We start from the raw sequence: 20,013 nt of genomic DNA, 5'->3' as shown, positions 1-20,013 counted from the left end.
GCATAGCTTTATTTGATGTGTTGCCGTAATTTTCACTGAAACAGAAAGTCAGAGCAGCATTTTGTTTACCTCAGGAATTTGATGAGAAATTGAAGTGAAGAATGATGTCATAAAATGACTCATCTGTATTAGCGGAAATGAGAGACTGTAGGGTTTTGAATGTATATCTACAAACAGAGATTTTCTTTTAACACGAAAATCTTTAAATCCTGGTGAATTACTTGAATTTGCTATGGTACACACATGCACACGCACACACCTTTGCACGCAAGCACTTATGGCACGCACGCACCTTGGCACGCACACGCTCGCACGCAGGTTTCTATTTTTAACTTCCATAAACCTAATGTCTTTTATATTGTACAAACTGTATACGTATCCCCTTCCCCAAATCCTAGGGGCATTGCTAGGGTCAGCTGGAATGAGAACATGACCCCACAAACACAGCACATATTTTTAATTATTAAAATATTAATTGTAAAAAAAATTATTAAATGGTGGAAAAACTGCTAACAGTCCTTTAGTTGTCCAGATTTGTCTTTAACCACCTTGTGGACATACACATTTTTTGCGTGGGGTTTTTCCCCTTTACTTCTTCCTGTCATTTCCTCTTTCATTCTTCCTGTTGGTCAAGCCTTTTACTTTGTGTCTGTTCTTTTTTTTTTACATTCCCACTTTTTTAATCGCGATGCAATGCGTATGTGTTGTCAACAGTGCCACCTGCAGGCCGGAACACATACTGTACTGTTTAACAACTCGACACGTACGACGAGCTTTACAGGAGCTTTTAACGGAATAAATCACTCGTAAAATCAGGGCTGATTTGTCGCACACATACGGTATTTGTGAACTTGGAAAACACATTAGAAGTACAGTATTAATAATAAACTCTATTAAATTTGCCAATTTAATACACACAGACACACACAAATGCGGAACACTACAACGAGAGCCAAAGTATAACAACATAACGCAGTAAGTTAACAGTTTAAAGCCTCGTGCAAACTCCTGCAATATGGATTACACAACATTTCTGTCGTTCGCTCCCAGTCAGACACAGCACTAAACAGCTGGACTGAGCTCAAGCATGGAACTACAAGACAGAGAGAACAGTGACCCCTGTCGGAGTTTTCTTGAACAACATTTTCAAAAATACTGGATTTTTATTTATTTAACTGGATTTTTTATATTTGTATTATGTAAAAATGCATTCATTTTTATTTGCAATTATTTTCATATAAACAACAATTACCTATTTGTTTATCTACTATAAAAAAAAACTTACAATGTACCTTTGTCGGTGGATTGCTAATTTCACTGTTAATTCCTTCTAAAAGCACCATATTGGGCATCATTTCCGGTTTGGAAAACTCCAGAGTGAAATCATCATCTGGTCATCAACCAGATGGCAGCACTGATCGGAATCTCCATCCAAGTTTCGTCTAAGGAAGCATGGGACATAAGACAGAGGTTTTGGGCAAGCTGTGGCCGTAGCATCAATCGCCCTTAATATGTACATGGCTGGTAGTGAAAGATTATATGCCAGTATGGGCCCTGTTGGCAAGGCTGGACCTGTTAAAACAGCATCAAACGTTTGCTCTCTTAGGAAGAAGTTTATCAACTCCTGGGTCTTGAAGAGACTTTCAGCTGTAGAGGACACAAATTCAAATATCTTCTTCATCTGGTTCACCTTTGAAACAACGCTCATCAGGAGGGAATCCTCTGAGGTTGAAAGTTGATAACAAATCCCAGCTGTATAAGACAGGAAACTTTTTATAAGATGTAATGTTTTCCTGGAACTGCATTCAAGCTTATCTCTGGGATCACCACGATTACTGTGTGACCCCATTTCTTTTAACACAGCCTTTACTCCTGTCTAATTGTTTTACTGTATTAACTAATAATTCAACAACCGATTTTTCAACTATTATAAGACAATAGACATGAAACATATGTAAACAGAGCGTTGTAACCATAGATGTTGAACTATGTACAAGGATACAACAAAGCAGTTCAAGGATAGATCCACAGATTCAAAGACAACTATGAAGTGCCCCATAAATTAAGCCACATTTTAACATCACTAAATACTGACGTTTAATCTTACAGTGCTTGATTTGTGTCTTTACCATTTAAGGTGATTTTTTTCTTTAGATTATGCCTTATTTTCTTTGTAAATTCCACACATGATTTGCAAAGTACTTAGATCTGCCAGTTTAGCAACCATTATTGAAAGAATAAGTTAACAAGTAGCTTGAACATACAAAGGTAACCACTTCACTCCAAACTGGAGAGAAAAGTCTCAATACATACAATACAACAACAAAGATAGTCAATGAATGACTTGTTACAAAGTCTCTTTTGCTTAACTGGCTGAGATCCAGGACCTTTGTCTCTTTAAATCCTTCTGGAATAACACCCAAAACACAACAGACAAATGGTTTTAAAAGAAAACAAGCTATAGTCAATAGTGATATAGCCTACTAAATAATGGTTTTAACTACAAATAGACCTTAGTACCTTCTAAAGGGACACTCCACTTTTTTGAAAATATGCTCATTTTCCAGCTCCCCTAGATTTAAATATTTGATTATATAGTGATATTACACAGTACTTGAAAATAGTCCCCTGCTATTGAAAGTAACCAAGGGGACTATTTTCAGGCACTATTGTGCCTCCTGCAGCCATGTCACAGAAGTGAAGTCCTTGATTATTACGAGAGAATGAGAGTATAGTTCCTAGCCATATCTGCCTAGAAAATCACAACTTTTAATTTTCCATCGGTCTTAGTACACAATGTAACTACAGAAGAGTCAAGTTTTAAATAGGAAAAATATCTTTAAAGGTGACCAGATTTTTAAAATGAAAACCGGGGACATTTCTTAGTTATATGGTCAAAATATCATTAAAATCTCATGTGTTGTTATCTATGAATTAAATGGAGACAAAATGTTTTCTTCTTTTTTTTGTGGGTTCACTGCAAAAAATGTCTTGCTTCTTACTTAATAGTATTTTTGTCATGTTTTCAGTACAAATATCTAAAAATTCTTAAATCAGGATGCATTTTCTTGATAAGCAAAATCCCCTAAGAAAAATCTACACCAAAACACAAAAAAACGGGACTGTCCACGGAAAACGGGGACGTCTGGTCACCTTATGCTAGTGGTCTAATCAGATTCAATGGATTGTGCTAAGCTATGCTAAAAGTGGTAACGCCAGACCCGGAGATCAGCTGAATGGATTCCAAAAAAGTAAAAATCAAATGTTTAACTCTAGGGGAGCTGGAAAATGAGCATATTTTCAAAAAAAGTGGAGTGTCCCTTTAGGTAGTTATGTACAGCTAACCGAGATATTTACTTAGGGGGGAATTTACACAATGGGGAATTTAAACAATTTTTGTTTTAAATAACGTCTTGCGGTGTGATAACGATGACACAACAAACATGTGTAAATTCAGCATGTGCGAGGATAACCAAAACAACAATGGTCGCCTACAGGATGGTGTTTGTGCTGCTCAAAATCCTGTTTATTAACGCTTTATAGTCAAGGGTCACTTGACAACACTCCGATGCACGCAATATGTCTAGAAAATACTCAATTTTGGAGACCCAATTTGTTTTTAAAGTATAAGTACGTACACACACACAAAGGCAAGGACTACCTAAACTAGAGCCAAGGTACAACAACATATGTTTTAAACCCAATAAGAGCCAGTGACCCGGTCAAAGACAGTGTGGGTTATAATATATTTTTTATAGTTTCCTCCCTCCTAGTCAGACACAACACTACCAGCAGTACTGAAACTTGTTTAACAGTGAGTGACCCCAGTCCAATTTTTTCTTAAACATTCACAAATAACTTGCTTTTTATTTAATGTTCTCTATTTAAATATAAGCACCAGTCTCTTGTTTAATTTCTTTTACTATAAAAACAAAGGAAATCCTTACAATGTACCTTTGTCAGGGGATTCCTTATTTCACAGTTAATTCCTCCTATAAGCACCGTGTTGGGCATCATTGGTTTGGGGAACTCCAGGGTGAAATCATACCGCATCAACCAGATGGCACCACTGCTCAGGATCTCCATCACACTCACATCTCTCTGAATAAAGTTGGATGTTATTTCCTCATAGGGTCCGTACATCATCTTACAGAGCGGCACTTCCAGCATGGTTGCAAACATGTTAACCACACGCTGACCAAAGGTCATACGATCTGTGTTAAGTGTAAAAAAGCGTGGGACGTAAGATGGAGGGTTGGGGCAACCATCAAGGCCACACGGCATCGCCCTTAACATGTACACTGCTGGTACAGAAAGATTATACGCCAGTATGGCCCCTATGGGTAAGACAGGATCCGTTAAAACAGCATCAAACTTTTGCTCTCTTAGGAAGTCTATCAACTCCTGGTTCTTGAAGAGACTTTCAGCTGTAGACGCCATTAAATCAAACATCTTCTTCATCTGGTTAACCTTTGACATGACGCTCATCACAAAGGAATCTTCCGACGTTGTCATCCGATGAGAATATTCTGCTGTTATTTTACTGAACATTTCTTGGCTGTATGGGACAGGAAACTTTTTCGTGATGTAGTGTTTACCTGGACCCATACGCATGCTGATCTCTGGGATCACCACGATTACTGTGTGACCCCTGCGGCCCATTTCTTCTGCCACAGCCTTTACTCCTGTCCAGTGACTTCCATCCATAGGAACCACTAATAGCTTCCCAGTCCAACCATTTGTCCCAGTAGCCTCAGTATGTTTCAGCAAAATGATACTGCCCACCAGATAGAAAAATATTCTGCAGGCCATTTTTAACGTTAAGCTTTTCTCTCCTACTGCCGATGTGCACCTTTACCTCTGTGTCTGTTTGCCTTACTGCTGTGTGTGCAAGTTCAAACGCTTGCTTTTCAAATTATTATCAAATAGATAGCAAGGACACAGATGGCACATAGATTGGCTTTCAGTCAGTTAGTGGCTAGATATATGAAGTAGGAGGGGTCTTTTGAATACTTTAATAACGCTTTAAAAGTATGCAAAAGAAAAGCAAGGGTCTTTGCACAAAGCAAATGAATGAGGAATAGTATATTTAATATATAAGGACTAAATATATGACAAATAAAGACACCACTTGTTTGTTGCATGTCATGTCAAGCTAATGATTCAAATAACGCCCATGTAAACATGATGCCATTTCTGACAGTGGTTTATGCTCTGGATGTTGGATAAAATAAAGCTGCAACACATATTTTAAAATGCAGATCTGTAGAAGCGTAACTAGATGAAACAAGTTAAAGTTTTATAAGTTAAAGGATACCACCTTAGCCACGACTCAAAACATTTAAAAGCAAGAGTCCTTTAATGAGATGGCGCATAGGCTTGTTGAAACATCGGATCATTTTAATTTTTGGGGCACAAACACGCAGGAGTGAGTGAGTGCAGTCCGGTTGTTCCAAGGAACTGTAAACTTCCGTTACCACAACGGAAGGCCCGCCTCTCCCCTCATTCGATTGGACAATGGAAAAACGCGAATGATGTCGGGCGCTTTTCTGCTCCGAGCGCTCCTTCAAAAACGCATGGTGCGACAGGCGGCAAAAAACGCAATGTGTTCGGCATGCATAACACTTACTGCCCATAGAAAACAATGAAGCTGCCATAAATGCGTTTGGTGTCATCGGCCCCTAACAATCCAGCTGAAAAAAACAACAGATACCATCCTAGAAGTTCTAGTGGACTTAATGGTTCTTATGGGAATTTCATTGGCTTTAATGAAAATTATAATGGTCTTTGGGGGTCTTTACTGGTAATGTGTTGGGTTCTATTAGTGGGATCTTATCTGGCGAATGGGAACCTATGTGTTCTTAATGTTAAAAAACTTTATTTACACCTTGTCTTTATGTATAAAAACTGTAATTATTGTCATATAAATACCAATCCCTTCTTTCATTTTTTACTATAAAACCAAAGAAAATCCTTACAATGTACCTTTGTCAGTGGATTCCTAATTTCACAGTTAATTCCTCCTATAAGCACCATATTGGGCATCATTGGTTTGGGGAACTCCAGGGTGAAATCATACCGCATCAGCCAAACAGCAGCACTGCTCAGGATCTCCATCAAGCTCACATCTCTCTGAATAAAGTTGGATTTTATTTCCTCAAAGGGTTTGTACATCATCTTACAGAGCGGCACTTCCAGCATAGTTACTAGCATGTTTACCACACGCTGACCAAAGGTCATACGATCTATGTTTCGTGTAAGGAAGCGTGGGACATAAGACGGAGGGTTGGGGCAAGCTGTAGCTGTAGTATCAAGGCCACACGGCATCCCCCTTAACATGTTCACCACCGGTACTGAAAGATTATACGCCAGTATGGGCCCTATCGGCAAAGCTGGATCCGTTAAAACAGCATCAAACTTTTGCTCTCTTAGGAAGTCTATCAACTCCTGGTTATTGAAGAGATTTTCCGCTATAGAGGCCACGAATTCAAACATCTTCTTCATCTGGTTCACCTTTGACACGACACTCATCAGGAGGGAATCCTCTGAGGTTGTAACATCATGAGAATTTACTTGCATCATTTTATTGAAAAAATCCCGGCTGAATGGGACCGGAAACATTTTTGTGATGTAATGTTTACCTGGACCCATACGCATGCTGATCTCTGGCATCACCACAATTACTGTGTGACCCCTGCGGCCCATTTCTTCTGCCACAGCCTTTAGCCCTGTCCAGTGACTTCCATCTAGAGGAACCACTAATAGTTTCCCAGTCCAACCATTCATTCCAGCAGCCCGAGTCCGTTTCAGTGCCGCAAAACAAATTAAACTGACCACCAGATAGAAAAATGCTCTGTAGTCCATCTTTTCAGCATAGATGTCCGCCTGCCACTGCACAGCTTTACATCTGTGTTGGTTTGTCTTACTGTGTACAAAAGTTCAAATGGATGCTTTACTAGTTATTATCATAAAGATAGCAAGTAAAGCAATGGCACATGGACTGCCTTCCAGCCTGTAAGTGGCTAATTATAAAAGGTGGGAGGGATCTTTTAAACCAATAAACAATTTTCTAGTAATAGAAAAGATTAAATGGTTATTCAAAAGTATACAAAAGAAAGCAAATGTCTTTGTACAAAGTAAATCTGTCAAATTTTTTTACAGATATACTGGTTGTCTGCTGCACCTCGATGCTTTGTTCTAGATGTTTGAACTTTGTTCAAGGAAAAACCAACCTGCAACACCATGATGCAGCAGTTTTTCTCTAACAGAGCTGTTTTCTAGTTTTCCCATGATTTACAAGATAAAGATACCACTTTAGCTTTGACTTGAAAATTTAACAAAAGTTTAAAAGCAACCCTTTCGGCCACTTCCACACCAGGAATAGTCTGCACAAATAGTTTACATTTCAGATTGTAAAATAGTTTTTACCCTGTGTGTGAAATCCAGGTTAAAGTCTCAACATCTAATTCTGACCTCAAGAGCATCAAAGTTCGATTTCAATCTGATCTTACACTTCAAAAAATGACTTTCTTACATTGTATTTGTGTCTTGTTCTCAGTACAAATATCAAAAAATTATTAAATCAATGGGGTAAGAAAAAAAATCTTGAAATAAGTAAAATTTTCTTTAAAACATTTTTTTTACCCCATTGGGAGATTTTTTTGCTTGTTTTAACCTCCTACAGGGTAAATACATAAATTATTAAGTTGAATTTAATACCTTTTAATACCTTTACAATAAAACCAGCAAGACTTCAAGCTGCAACTGTAGCGGCATAAAGTGAAAAGTAAAGTAATGAAATATCTTTCCAAAAGGAATAACACATTTTATCACAATTTAACAAGGTAATTATAACTTAACTTAAACACTGGACTCAAAAACTGCGAGAAAGAGAGGGAGAGAGCAAGCCTTGCTTCGTAGAGTAAGGTGTAAGTGAGTGTGTGTGTGTGTGTGTGTGTGTGTCTATGTTTGAGTAGTTACGCATAAACAAAGGAGTAACACATTTTATGACTTGGAACATTGGACTCAAAAATTGTCTAAAACATGAATTGAGAGAGGGACGTATGTAAGTCTGATATGTGAGCATTCAAAATGGAGGTGACATAGCAAATTTGGTGCAAAACCAAATTTGATAATGTAAGCGGTCTTATCCTTGCCCAAAGCTAAGGATTTCGATATGTCGGAGTCTGGAAACATTTTAAAAAAGCTCTTCACACACACACACACACGCATGCACGCACAAATGTCAAGCACAACTAAAACTAGAGCCAAAATACAACAACATATGTTTTATAACCCAATAAAGCCAGTGACCCGTTCAAAGCAAAACTGCAAACTTCTGCAAAAGACTGTGTGGGTTTTGATGTGACCCTGCGTGTAAAAACCCAGCTAAAGAATTTTTTTGTGAATGACAGTTTTCTACATAAAATCTTGTATTTTTTTTACATAAAAATAATAATATAAAGAACATTCTGTGAAAACATAACCTTGGTATGTTTAATATTGACTTTTTAAGGTCATGTCAAAGATTGAAATGAAACTTTGATGCTCTTAATCTCAGAATTATATTATAAGATTTTAGTCTTGATTTCACAGACAGGGTCACAAATATCTTATTTTCATCAAACCCTCCCTGCCAGAGGCAAAACACTGGACTGAGCTGATGTTTATCATCAGGCCTGAAACCACAATTATAAGCAAGACAACAGTGACCCCCGTTGAGATTTTTCTGGAACAACATTTACTTCTAAACTGGATTTTATTGATACTGGTTTTTTATTTCGTCTTTAAATAACAAACACTGTAATTATTTTTATTTATGCACCAATAACCTGTTTAATTTTTATAACTATAAAAACAAAGGAAATCTTCACAATGTAGCCTACCTTTGTCAGTGGATTTCTAATGTCACAGTTAATTCCTCCTATAAGCACCATATTGGGCATCAATGGTTTAGGGAAGTCCAGGGTGAAATCATACCGCATCAGCCAAACAGCCGTGCTGATCAGGATCTCCATCAAGCTCACATCTCTCTGAATAAAGTTGGATTGTATTTCCTCAAAGAGTCCGTACACAATCTTACAGATCGGCACTTCCAGCATAGTTACTAGCATGTTTACCACACGCTGACCAAAGGTCATACGATCTATGTTTCGTGTATGTAAGCGTGGGACATAAGATGGAGGGTTGGGACAAGCTATAACTCTAGGACCAAGGCCACACGGCATCCCCCTTAACATGTTCACCACCGGTAATGAAAGATTATATGCCAGTATGGGCCCTATCGGCAAGACTGGATCCGTTAAAACAGCATCAAACTTTTGCTCTCTTAGGAAGTCAATCAACTCCTGGTTCTTGAGGAGACTTTCAGCTGTAGAGGTCACAAATTCAAACATCATCTTCATCTGGTTCACCTTTGACACGACACTCATCAGGAGGGAATCGTCTGAGGTAACATGATGAGAATTTTCTACCATCATTTTATTTAAAAAGTCCTGGCTGTATGGAACAGGAAACATTTTTGTGATGTAGTGTTTACCTGGACCCAAACGCATGCTGATCTCTGGCATTACCACAATTACTGTGTGACCCCTGCGGCCCATTTCTTCTGCCACAGCCTTTAGCCCTGTCCAGTGACTTCCATCTAGAGGAACCACTAATAGCTTCCCAGTCCAATTATTCGTCCCACCAGCACGAGTCTGTTCCAGGGCTGCGGAACGAATTAAACTGACCACCAGATATAAAAATGCTCTGTAGTCCATCTTTTCAGTATAGTTGTCCGTCTGCCACTGCGCAACTTTAATTTACATTTGTCTTGTCGGTTTGTTTTACTGCTGTGTGTGTGCAAAAGTTCAAATAGTTGCTTTACCAGTTACTATCATAGCAAGTAAAGCAATGGCACATACTACAAAACTACAATATTCTCGCTAGAAAAGCAATCAAAAGGTGTAAAAAGTGAAAATATAACCTTGTTTACAATAAATTTTGGCTCCAGCCGCTTTCTTGGCCGTCATTTTATTTTTCAACTCGACCAATCACATTCCCTGAGCGCGAACACACACGCATAGAATTGTGGGACAAGAGGAAGAAATATCTCAGGAGTCAGGAAGTAAAGCAAACATTGGATTCGGACGTGTCTTGATGCATTCCTTGAAATGCTGCCTCCGAAGGCAACATTTTAGAGATATCGGACACAGCCAAAGTTTACGATATTTAGGCGTGTCTAGGGTCAGGTGTGGTGAAAAAGTTACCTCATTATTTTTTACGCGTTGGACTAAACTCAGGAACAAATACCTCGTCGAAAAAAATAAATGTTTTGGTTTGGCGAGGGGAGACGGCTATCACTGCTATGTGAAGAGAGGTTTGGCAGCTGATCTGTAGTTAAGTTATAGTACGCATTTTACACAGTAACATTAGCACAGTGTAGTTTTTGATATGCCTTAGCTGTTATTTAAACAAAGATCTACTTATTTTGCTCGTTATAAGAAATAAACTACTGTAAAAGTTGTTATTGATTCTTTGCAGAGTTTACCAAAAGTTACGTTTGTTTCACGAAAACTTTATGTTTATGCTCCCGTTTGTCAAGCCCAACTAAAACTAGAGCCAAAAAACAACAAGTTTTATCCCAATAAGATATGTGACCCTACCTATGAAAACCACTGATCTATCCACCTTATTATTATTATTATTATTATTATTATTAATCTATCCACCTTATTTTCGAACGCGGAAGTAAGAAATATGTGACGTCTCAACAGAGGGTATGCACGTGACGTCATCTTCGGCGAACGTGACTGCGGTTACGCCCACTGAATGGCAAAAGACGGAGCGGCACAATTTGTGTACAATGTTAAATCAGCGGAAACACGGGGAAAACGCGTCTAAATGGGAATAAGCTGTTGTGCGATAAACTGTACTAACAGATTAACATGATTTAGAAGCTATCGTTTTACAGACTGCAAAAAAACACCGAAAAGAGAAGTAAATAGATCGTTCATGCCAACGTCCACAGACCACAGGTGGGTTGACAAGTTGCTAGGGTCACTATCAAGCAGAGGTTTTACTTTCTACTTAAAAGTATTTTTTCAAGTATTTGTATTTTATCAGTGTTTTTCTTTGGAAAACATACATTCCAAAGCACATTTCATAAATACAAGTTTTTGTTTTACATTTAATATTTAAGTACATTAATATACTTTTACTCAAGTAAAAGTACACCATTTAAATGTAATTAGGTATTAAATACATTTTAATATGCAATATAAAAGAATACACAGTATGATTCTATGCTTAGAATGTAGTGAAGTCAATTTTTTTCCAAGAAAAACATGCTAATAAAGCACAGATGTTTGGAAAATGTAACTAATGTAACCAAGTATTGTCCACCTCTGCTATCAAGTCCAAATAAATTCAATTTAAGCTGATAATAGTCAGTTTTACTGGCATTTTCGCAGCAGCCGCTATGAAAACCAGCCATTTTGTTGAACGCTTGCCACTCAACAGGGCGTGCTCCCGTGTCGTCACGTGGAAAAGTGACGTCAATGCATACCCTCTATATAACATTGATTTCTTTATTATTGACTGAGTAAGGTCATGTCAGATTGAAATCAAACTTTTATGCTTCCAACCTCAGAATTAGATTATAAGACTTAATTCTGGATTTCACAGACGGGGTCAAAAATATCTTTTTATCATTCCCTTCCTGCCAGACGCAACACTAACAGCTGGACTGAGCTGATGTTTATCTTCAGGCCTGAAACTACAACAGAGAGAACAGTTACCCCTAGAGATTTTACAAATAAACTGGATTTTATTTATTTAACTGAATTTTCTTGATATAATTTTTTTATGTTTTCTATTTTTGTCTTTATGTAAAAAACTGTAATTATTTTCATATAAGCACCAATCCCTTCTTTCATTTATTTACTATAAAAACAAAGTAAATCCTTACAATGTACCTTTGTCAGTGGATTTCTAATGTCACAGTTAATTCCTCCTATAAGCACCATATTGGGCATCATTGGTTTGGGGAACTCCAGGGTGAAATCATACCGCATCAACCAAACAGCAGCACTGCTCAGGATTTCCATCAAGCTCACATCTCTCTGAATAAAGTTGGATTTTATTTCCTCAAAGGGTCCGTACACAATCTTACAGAGCGGCACTTCCAGCATAGTCACTAACATGTTAACCACACGCTGACCAAAGGTCATACGATCTATGTTTCGTGTAAGTAAGCGTGGGACATAAGACGGAGGGTTGGGGCAAGCTGTAGCTGTAGTATCAAGGCCACACGGCATCCCCCTTAACATGTTCACCACCGGTACTGAAAGATTATATGCCAGAATGTCCGCTGCAAGTCACGTCAGGGTAATGATTACAATAATGCCAATATAAACACGACACTATTCCCTCATGGCTTTGTTCTAGATGTTTGAACTTTGTTCAGGGATAAAAACTAAACTGCAACACCATGATGCAGCAGTTTTTCCCTAACAGAACAGTTTTCTAGTTTTCCCATTATTTACAAGATAAAGATACCACTTTACCTTTGACTTGAAAATTTAACACTTTCAAGTCAACTTCCACACCAGGAAGTGTCTGCACAAATAGTTTACATTTCAGATTGTAAAATAATTTTTACCCTTTCTGTGAAATCCAGGCAAAAGTCTCATCATATAATTCTGACCTCAAGAGAGCATCAAAGTTTGATTTTAAAGGGGCTGAATGTAAGTTATTACTTAAAAAAATCTTTAAGATAGAGTTTTCATTTGTACTGTATATTTATGAGGCAACCATAATGTAATAGAGAGAATGACACCTTGAGTGTCCTCCACGGTTGTCTCTATCAGCCTTAGGCTCTTTTCTGTGTGGAGAAGTCGGGTCCGAATTGGCGCGAAATTCAAAATGTGACGTCATGCGCGTGCTCGTCTACCTGGGCGTTCCATATAGACGGCTACGGCGTCATTACAGCGGCAATCGCTAGCATGTTTCAAATGGACTCTGTAGACGGAAAGAAGCGACCAACTTCCAGCACAATCCAGACACTCACGGAAACTCCTCGTAAGTTTAAAAAAATCCTTATCTAGTGCGGCCAAAATAGTGCGTGACCGACGTCGGGGAAAAGACAAGAATAAACATCGGATTGGCATTTGATTCTTGGAGGGAGCTCCGGTCAGCGCTGGGTATGAAAACAGACCTTGAGAAGGTTTCCTTTTTACTGCAAAGGTAAGACATAGTTACAGGGCATCTGTAATATATTATGTTATTGTTTTTGTGGTGTAATGCTAACGATAGCATTTATTTTGTGGTGTAATGCTGACGATAGCATGTAGCACAGGACCATTTCAAAAGTTACTTTCTTATATGAATTATCTTTATTCAGAGCACGAGTGCATTAAGATTGTGAGTGTCGGGAGTGTGTTTTACAGTGTCGTGTTACAAAACTTTTAGAAGTAGACTTCTGTTGAAAATATAAAGTAGCACTGCAACATTTTTCTAAAATATCGTCTGTCAAACAATAACCTTACAGTACTGTAACTTTTCTTACATTTGTAAACATGCTGGTGAATCTCAATGAGCTGTCTGTGGTTGCTACGGCAACTCTGGTTGTTGTGGTCGTGCTCGTACGAGTGTGCCCACCGAGAACGAGCATGAGACTGGCTGCAGTTTCTATAACGGCCACTGGTGTCAGTAACGGTTAGAAATTTCTCAACTTACGGAGAGCACCTTTAATCTGATCAAAAATGACTTTCTTATTTGTGTCTTGTTCTCAGTACAAATATCTAAAAATTCTTAAATCAAGACGCATTTTCTCGATGAGCAAAATGACCTATTTTTTTCTTATTTGGTTTCTAGACCAAAAATATCAAATTTAAGTGAATTTGTGCTTAAACAAGCAAAAAATCTGCCAATAGGGTAAGAAAAAAAAAATCTTGAAATAAGTACAATTTTCTTAAAAACTAAATTTCTTATCCCATTGTTTTAACCTCCTACAGGGTATGTACAGAAATTATTAAGTTGAATTTAATATCTTTTAATACCTTTACAATATTTTTTAATAACAGCAAGACTTCAAGCTGCAACTGTAGCGACGTAAAGTGAAAACTATAAAGTAAAGTAATGAAAGTTATATACAGATTGCATACTGTAATGAGATGAGTGGCATGGCTACAAACATACTTGTATCATTTACACGTTTCTCGTCTTCTACGTTTTCCTTAACTGGGCACTGATGTCTAGACCTTTATTCTAATCTATAATGTTTTTGATGTTAATGTAGACTAGAAGTTCTCCAGCTCTCTCTCTAGGTCTCATTTCTGCAATGTCTAATTAAACCCGCGTGGCGCATCTTGCGGGGCTAAGGCGTTTAGCACACGCTGGTAAAAAGAATCTGAATGAAAGTGAATAGCAATTGCATTGGCTTTAATGAAAATTATAATGGTCTTTGTGGGTCTTTACTGGTGGTAATGTGTTGGGTTCTATTAGCAGGATCTTATCTGGTGGATGTGACCATACTTAAATCCTATGGAAAAAGACCCAAAGCAAACTACATAAAGAAATTTTGTAATGGTTTTAAGGGAAAACAGGTGATCATTTAATAGTGTTAGGCATATTTGTTAAAGAAACCAATTCACAGACACACACAAAAATGTCAAGCACAACTAAAACTAGAGCCAAGCATAACTTAAACTAAACCCAAAATACAACAACATATGTTTTATAACCCAATAAGGCCAGTGACCCGGTCAAAGCAAAACTGCAAACTCCTGCAAAAGACTGTGTGGGTATTAATATGACCCTGCGTGTGAAAACCCAGCTAAAGTCATTTTTTTTTTAGATTTACAGTTTTCTACATAACATCTTTATTTTACATAAAAATAATAATACAAAGAACATTCTGTGAAAACATAACCTTGGTATGTTTAATAAAGCAAGAAGCCCCAAGAAGGAGGGGGAGTGCCTAAAACCCCCTTAGCTGTTATAAAATGCACTGTAACTCCACTGCTTCGCAGGGGTTATTGCTTTTATAAAACGGTTACTTCATATGCATAACATTAGCGGGATTTTATCAAATAAAACACAAATAAGCTGTAATTATATTAGTACAAATATTACTATTCCGCCAAACAAAGTACACTGTTAGACATTTTCAAGGATTTTTACAGTATCTTACTGGCAACACTGTTGCCAGTAGGTTACTGTAAATCAGATTTACAGTTCTAAACTGTATTTCCATTTTACAGTATTTAAATGCTACTGTAAATATGTAATAAAGTGTGCTACCGTAAAAAACCAGGTTTACAGTATACTACTGTATACTATACTACTATTCTTTTTATTTTTTTATACATTCATTTTTATTATATTTAAATTAGCTATAATTTTTAGATAAAATTAATTTTTACATTTTAACCTACAGATACTGCTAACATTTAATTCAAAGAGACAATTTCAAATATTGAAGCCTTTATTTAAAACAATACAAATACTTTTAGAAGTTGTGTGAAATTACATTTAAAACATACACATTTCAAATCATCACGTATAACACTGATTACAGGTTTAGTTAATCCAAAAATTATAATTTTATAATTTAAACAATGATTTTCTTTGGTTTTCCAGTTACAATGGGAGTAGTCTGTGACCGCATTATAAAATGGCTCCACATTATACGTGCTATATATTTCAAGTGTCCCAAAGACAAAAAGGGGTGATGAAAATATAATCCATATAATACATTTTGACCCGTCATTTCTCTAAATGAGTAATGCAAGTAAACAGCTATACCTGATGGATAGGATGCTCACAGTCAAGTTTACTGTCAGGTCTGCAACAACCAGGATATACCAACAAAATATACACATCAGGAAGAATGTGTAGATGCAGTATTTGGAGAGTCTTTGGCATAGGACTTAAAACGGAATAATGTCTGCCTTTAGATGACTTTAAATTATGTCAAGTTACATTGAGTTATGCTATAATGATTTGGTGTTATTATACATTTTGCATCCTACTTTTGAAGCTAGAGAGGTGATCATGATCCACTACCACTGTAACCAGAAAACCCATAACACCACAAAATCAGCATCATAATAGCAAAATTAAAATTTTTGTGACCCTTTTATTTAGTCTAGTTAAGTTATCTTAAAATAGAACTGGTTTAAAATGAAACAATGACTGTCTGTCTTTACATTTATCTTCACATTTACAGAAAAAGGCAAATAACATACAGTGCAATGCAAAGTATACATTTTTTATCAGCATGTGCATTCCCTTGTTCGAACCCATGACGTTTTATGATGCTAACACAATGCTCAACCACAGAGAAAGGTTCTAAGAACGTTCCTTGAAAGTTCCCAAAGTTCCCAATAACGTTATTAATGTTTTTGCTTGTAATGATAAAAAACATTACATTCTCTTATTTACAAACTGTTGTAAAACATTATTTCTTAATGTTCTATTAAAATATTGCATATAAACATTCATAAAATATACTAAACATGTGTTTTAAACATTGTGAGTACATTTAAACATGACATTGTCTGAAAATAAAATGTAACATTACTCTAACATTCGCACAATCAAGAAACATTCCTAAACTATTTAAAAACTGGACACTTTTATGTTGACTTAAGATTATTGGGACCTTTGGGAACGTTGTTAGAACTTAGAACTAGAGGAGATATACTCTTTAGCCTTTACTTACAGTAAATACAGTAAATGTACTTACCAACTTACAGTTCTGAATGCACATCAAAATGAATTGTCATAAGAAATAATACAGTAGCTTCAAAAAAATACCATACTTCTGGTATAAAATAATCAGTCTTGTTATAAAATAATCCTGTGAGTCCTGTAAGCAAAAGAAAGATGGTCATAATTATTTTGAACCACAGTTTTTTACAGTACTGTTTGTTACAGCTGTTAGTTAATTAGGGAGACCTAACTAACCCATATATGCAGCACATACTGTATATTATTGAGAAGTGTCTCACCTAATACAAGTTGTTTCACTCAAACTCTGTGAGGTGGTGAAGAAAGGATGGATATTCTGTTGTCCTCTTCCTCCTCACTTGTCTCTCATTCCAGTTCTTGCAGTGTATTTTGTTACATCCTCCTTAATTTATCCTTCCAAAGAATTTTAGACAGCAGAATAAATGCAGGGAAAAAAGGACATATTTAACACATTTAATACATGATGCTAAACACTCATATTTTTCAGTAAATACTGTTTTGAAATGATAACCAGAGTAGATGTACTCTACTCGAATCACTACACATGGCCACAGGTCTGTGTGTTATGACAGTGGGACCTGGTTTTCTGATCGAGGCTGAATATTTACTGTACAGCTACCTTGGTCTCAAAAGCAATTTAATACAAAACAAAAACACATTTTAAAACTTTATTTTATGCAAATTAGGTTTCAGCCTTTATGTTTAAACAATCACATTTAAAATATAATGTTTTTCCGATTGGCCACCACACACACATAACATACGTTCATACGTTGAAGTCGTTTGTAAAACTAAATGTTAAGGAAACTCTTATTATGTTCACATGGGACTTTCTAAAATGCTTAACGTAGTTTAACGAAATTGAAAGATAAAATTTAGTTATACACCTTATTAATAACGCATAATTTATGTAACAGGTAAAGCCAAGCGGATGAGAATATAAACACAACGTGGTAACTTACACTTTTTTAAATATGCTTTTATATTAATAAATTATTCTCTGTGGTAACGTTATATACTAAATCTGATCTTTTCATATCATTGACGTATACATTAGGCTACGTTAAGCATTTCTCATAATAGTTTTATAAAAGGAAAACACTAGCGTGTAATTTAACGCACCGCGCGTGCTCGTAGGCTTGCATACACATAGTATGATTTATTAATAAGGTTTATACTGACTTTGGTGAACTAATATTACCGTTATACGTTAAGCAACGCGTCCGGTTAGCGGTTTTAAAATGTCCCGTTCGTGTAAACAACAACCGCGGGTCTGATAATAAATAACTTATATAGATTATTTTACCTTGCTGGTCTTTTTTCATTCTCTCCTCTCGTGTATCTTCAACTGAAAAGCGCCGCTGTCCCAGGGAAAGTCTTGTTTGAAAACTCTTCAGTTTATGTGCACACCTGAAATCGGTCCTCTGAACACCTGTGCTGCTACATGGTTCCTTAGCTAAAATAAGTCAACGCCTGTGTGTTTTTGTCAAAAATGATGATTTTGAGAAAAATAAAATAAGGATTTGTGTTAATAAGGAAAATACCACCAAAAGACTGTTAGAAAATATACAGTAGCATACAGCAATTTTCAAAAATACAGTAAATTACTGTATATGATGTATGATGTCACAGAAAATTCCCAAAATGCAACGCGAATTACAGTTATGTACTGTATAAATAGTTTACAGTATTATACTGGGTGATATACAGTAAATAACTGTAAAAATTACAGAAATGTCTAACAGTGTAGTTCCTCAGAATCAAGTGTGACTGAAACAGAGCGTAGTTCCCAACCAACACAGACGCAGCAAAGACACAATGAAAATATGATTTAAGACTGTGCTGTTTATTTTATAAACCAACATTCATCTAATTTATACATTAACATTTATATCGTGCAACTGTTAAAGTGATGATCAAATATGCTTGGAAGCATGCTTAAAAAAAACGCTGAGGGGGAAAGAGTTAAGTTGCCACCCAGTTTTAGTTTAATGCCTTTCAGAAAAATTATCTTCTTTAAATAAACATAAAATATCAAATGAAAGAACAGACCATCCGCTTTCAAACAACAACAACAACAAAAAACGTTTCATCCTACCTTCATTTGTTCTCTTATCACCTCTCAGATTTTTTAGCTAAAAGCGGAGATAATTCCATTTATGTGAATAACTTTTGTAAGAGATCAGATTCAGAGCCTGATCAAAACACGCTGTTTTTAGTGTTGAGTAAATGCGTCAGTGTTTAAGTTGGGTAAGATCCCCACCCAGTGGATAGCGGAAATATGAATTTGAGGTAGAAACCCTTAGGGAGCGTTTTCTCTTTATTGATGAGATGACTCAACAATGTTTATTGACGTGTATCTGGATATCGCCATAATTGTGCAATTGTATACAAATTAAAAATACGATTATAGAGTGTTGTGTTTATTTTCATAAATCAGTATGCAGCAACAGTGGCGCAGTGATACTTCTGTAATGCGGTCTGAAACGTGGGTTTACCAGTGTATTTTATCACGGCTTAGAACGCGTTTCAACCAATCAGAATGAAGAGCCCATTTCTTCTGCAACAGCCTTTAGCCCTGTCCAGTGACTTCCATCTAGAGGAACCACTAATAGCTTCCCAGTCCAATTATTCGTCCCAGCAGCCCGAGTCTGTTCCAGTGCCGCAAAACAAATTAAACTGACCACCAGATAGAAAAATGCTCTGTAGTCCATCTTTTCAGCATAGATGTCGGTCTGCCACTGTGCAACTTTACATTTGTGTGTTGGTTTGTCTTACTGCTGTGTATTTAAAAGTTTAAATGGATGTTTAAACAGTAAGGAGAGCAAGTAAAGCAATGGCACACAGATTGCCTTCAGCCTGTTAGTGGCTTATTATGAAAGGGGTAATGATTACAATAATGCCAATGTAAACAAGACACTATTCCCTCATGGCTTTGTTCTTGATGTTTGAACTTTGTTCATGGATAAAACTAACCTGCAACACCATGATTCAGCAGTTTTTCTCTAACACAGCTGTTTTCTAGTTTTCCCATTATTTACAAGATAAAGATACCACTCTAGCTTTGACTTGAAAATTTTATAAAATTTAAAAGCAACCCGTTCCACAACAGGAGCCTCATAATCTAATTCTTACATCAGGAGCATCAACGTTTGATTTCAATCTGATCTTACTCAAATGTTAAAGATATCAAGGTTATATTTTTACAGATTGTTATTTACATTATGTACAAATGATGACTTTAGCTGTAACATTTATGCATTTATTCTTGCACAT

The 20,013-nt window shown here is 36.5% G+C and overlaps 1 protein-coding gene and 2 pseudogenes across 6 annotated transcripts in view; all 3 read right to left on the bottom strand.

The window, feature by feature from the left end:
• Nucleotides 1-2,227, bottom strand: part of LOC135718817 (UDP-glucuronosyltransferase 1A1-like) — a 3,048-nt pseudogene extending 821 nt beyond the window's left edge.
• The window catches only part of LOC135718815 (UDP-glucuronosyltransferase-like), a 31,320-nt gene that overhangs the window by 10,110 nt on the left and 1,197 nt on the right, over nt 1-20,013 (bottom strand). The window contains exons 1-2 of one of the 6 annotated variants that reach the window (XM_065241107.2): nt 9,539-10,042; nt 8,886-9,445 (exon numbers count right to left, since the gene is read on the bottom strand). The exons of 2 other annotated variants lie outside the window; for them this stretch is intronic. In XM_065241107.2, the coding sequence (XP_065097179.1) occupies nt 8,886-9,445; nt 9,539-9,761 (783 nt within the window). In that variant the 5' untranslated portion in view covers nt 9,762-10,042. Of the gene's footprint in view, nt 1-3,954; nt 4,902-5,985; nt 6,880-8,885; nt 10,044-20,013 lie in introns of those variants that run through there. 3 more of the 6 variants (XM_065241104.2, XM_065241103.2, XM_065241106.2) reach the window with 3 other exon arrangements.
• LOC135719342 (UDP-glucuronosyltransferase 1A1 pseudogene) lies at nt 11,879-19,999 on the bottom strand (annotated as a pseudogene).

The sequence above is a fragment of the Paramisgurnus dabryanus genome, chromosome 14, assembly GCF_030506205.2.
Source record: "Paramisgurnus dabryanus chromosome 14, PD_genome_1.1, whole genome shotgun sequence".
In the NCBI taxonomy this organism is placed as follows: Eukaryota; Metazoa; Chordata; class Actinopteri; order Cypriniformes; family Cobitidae; genus Paramisgurnus; species Paramisgurnus dabryanus.
Note: the sequence above shows the minus strand (reverse complement) of the source record. Positions and strands in the feature narration are given on the sequence as shown.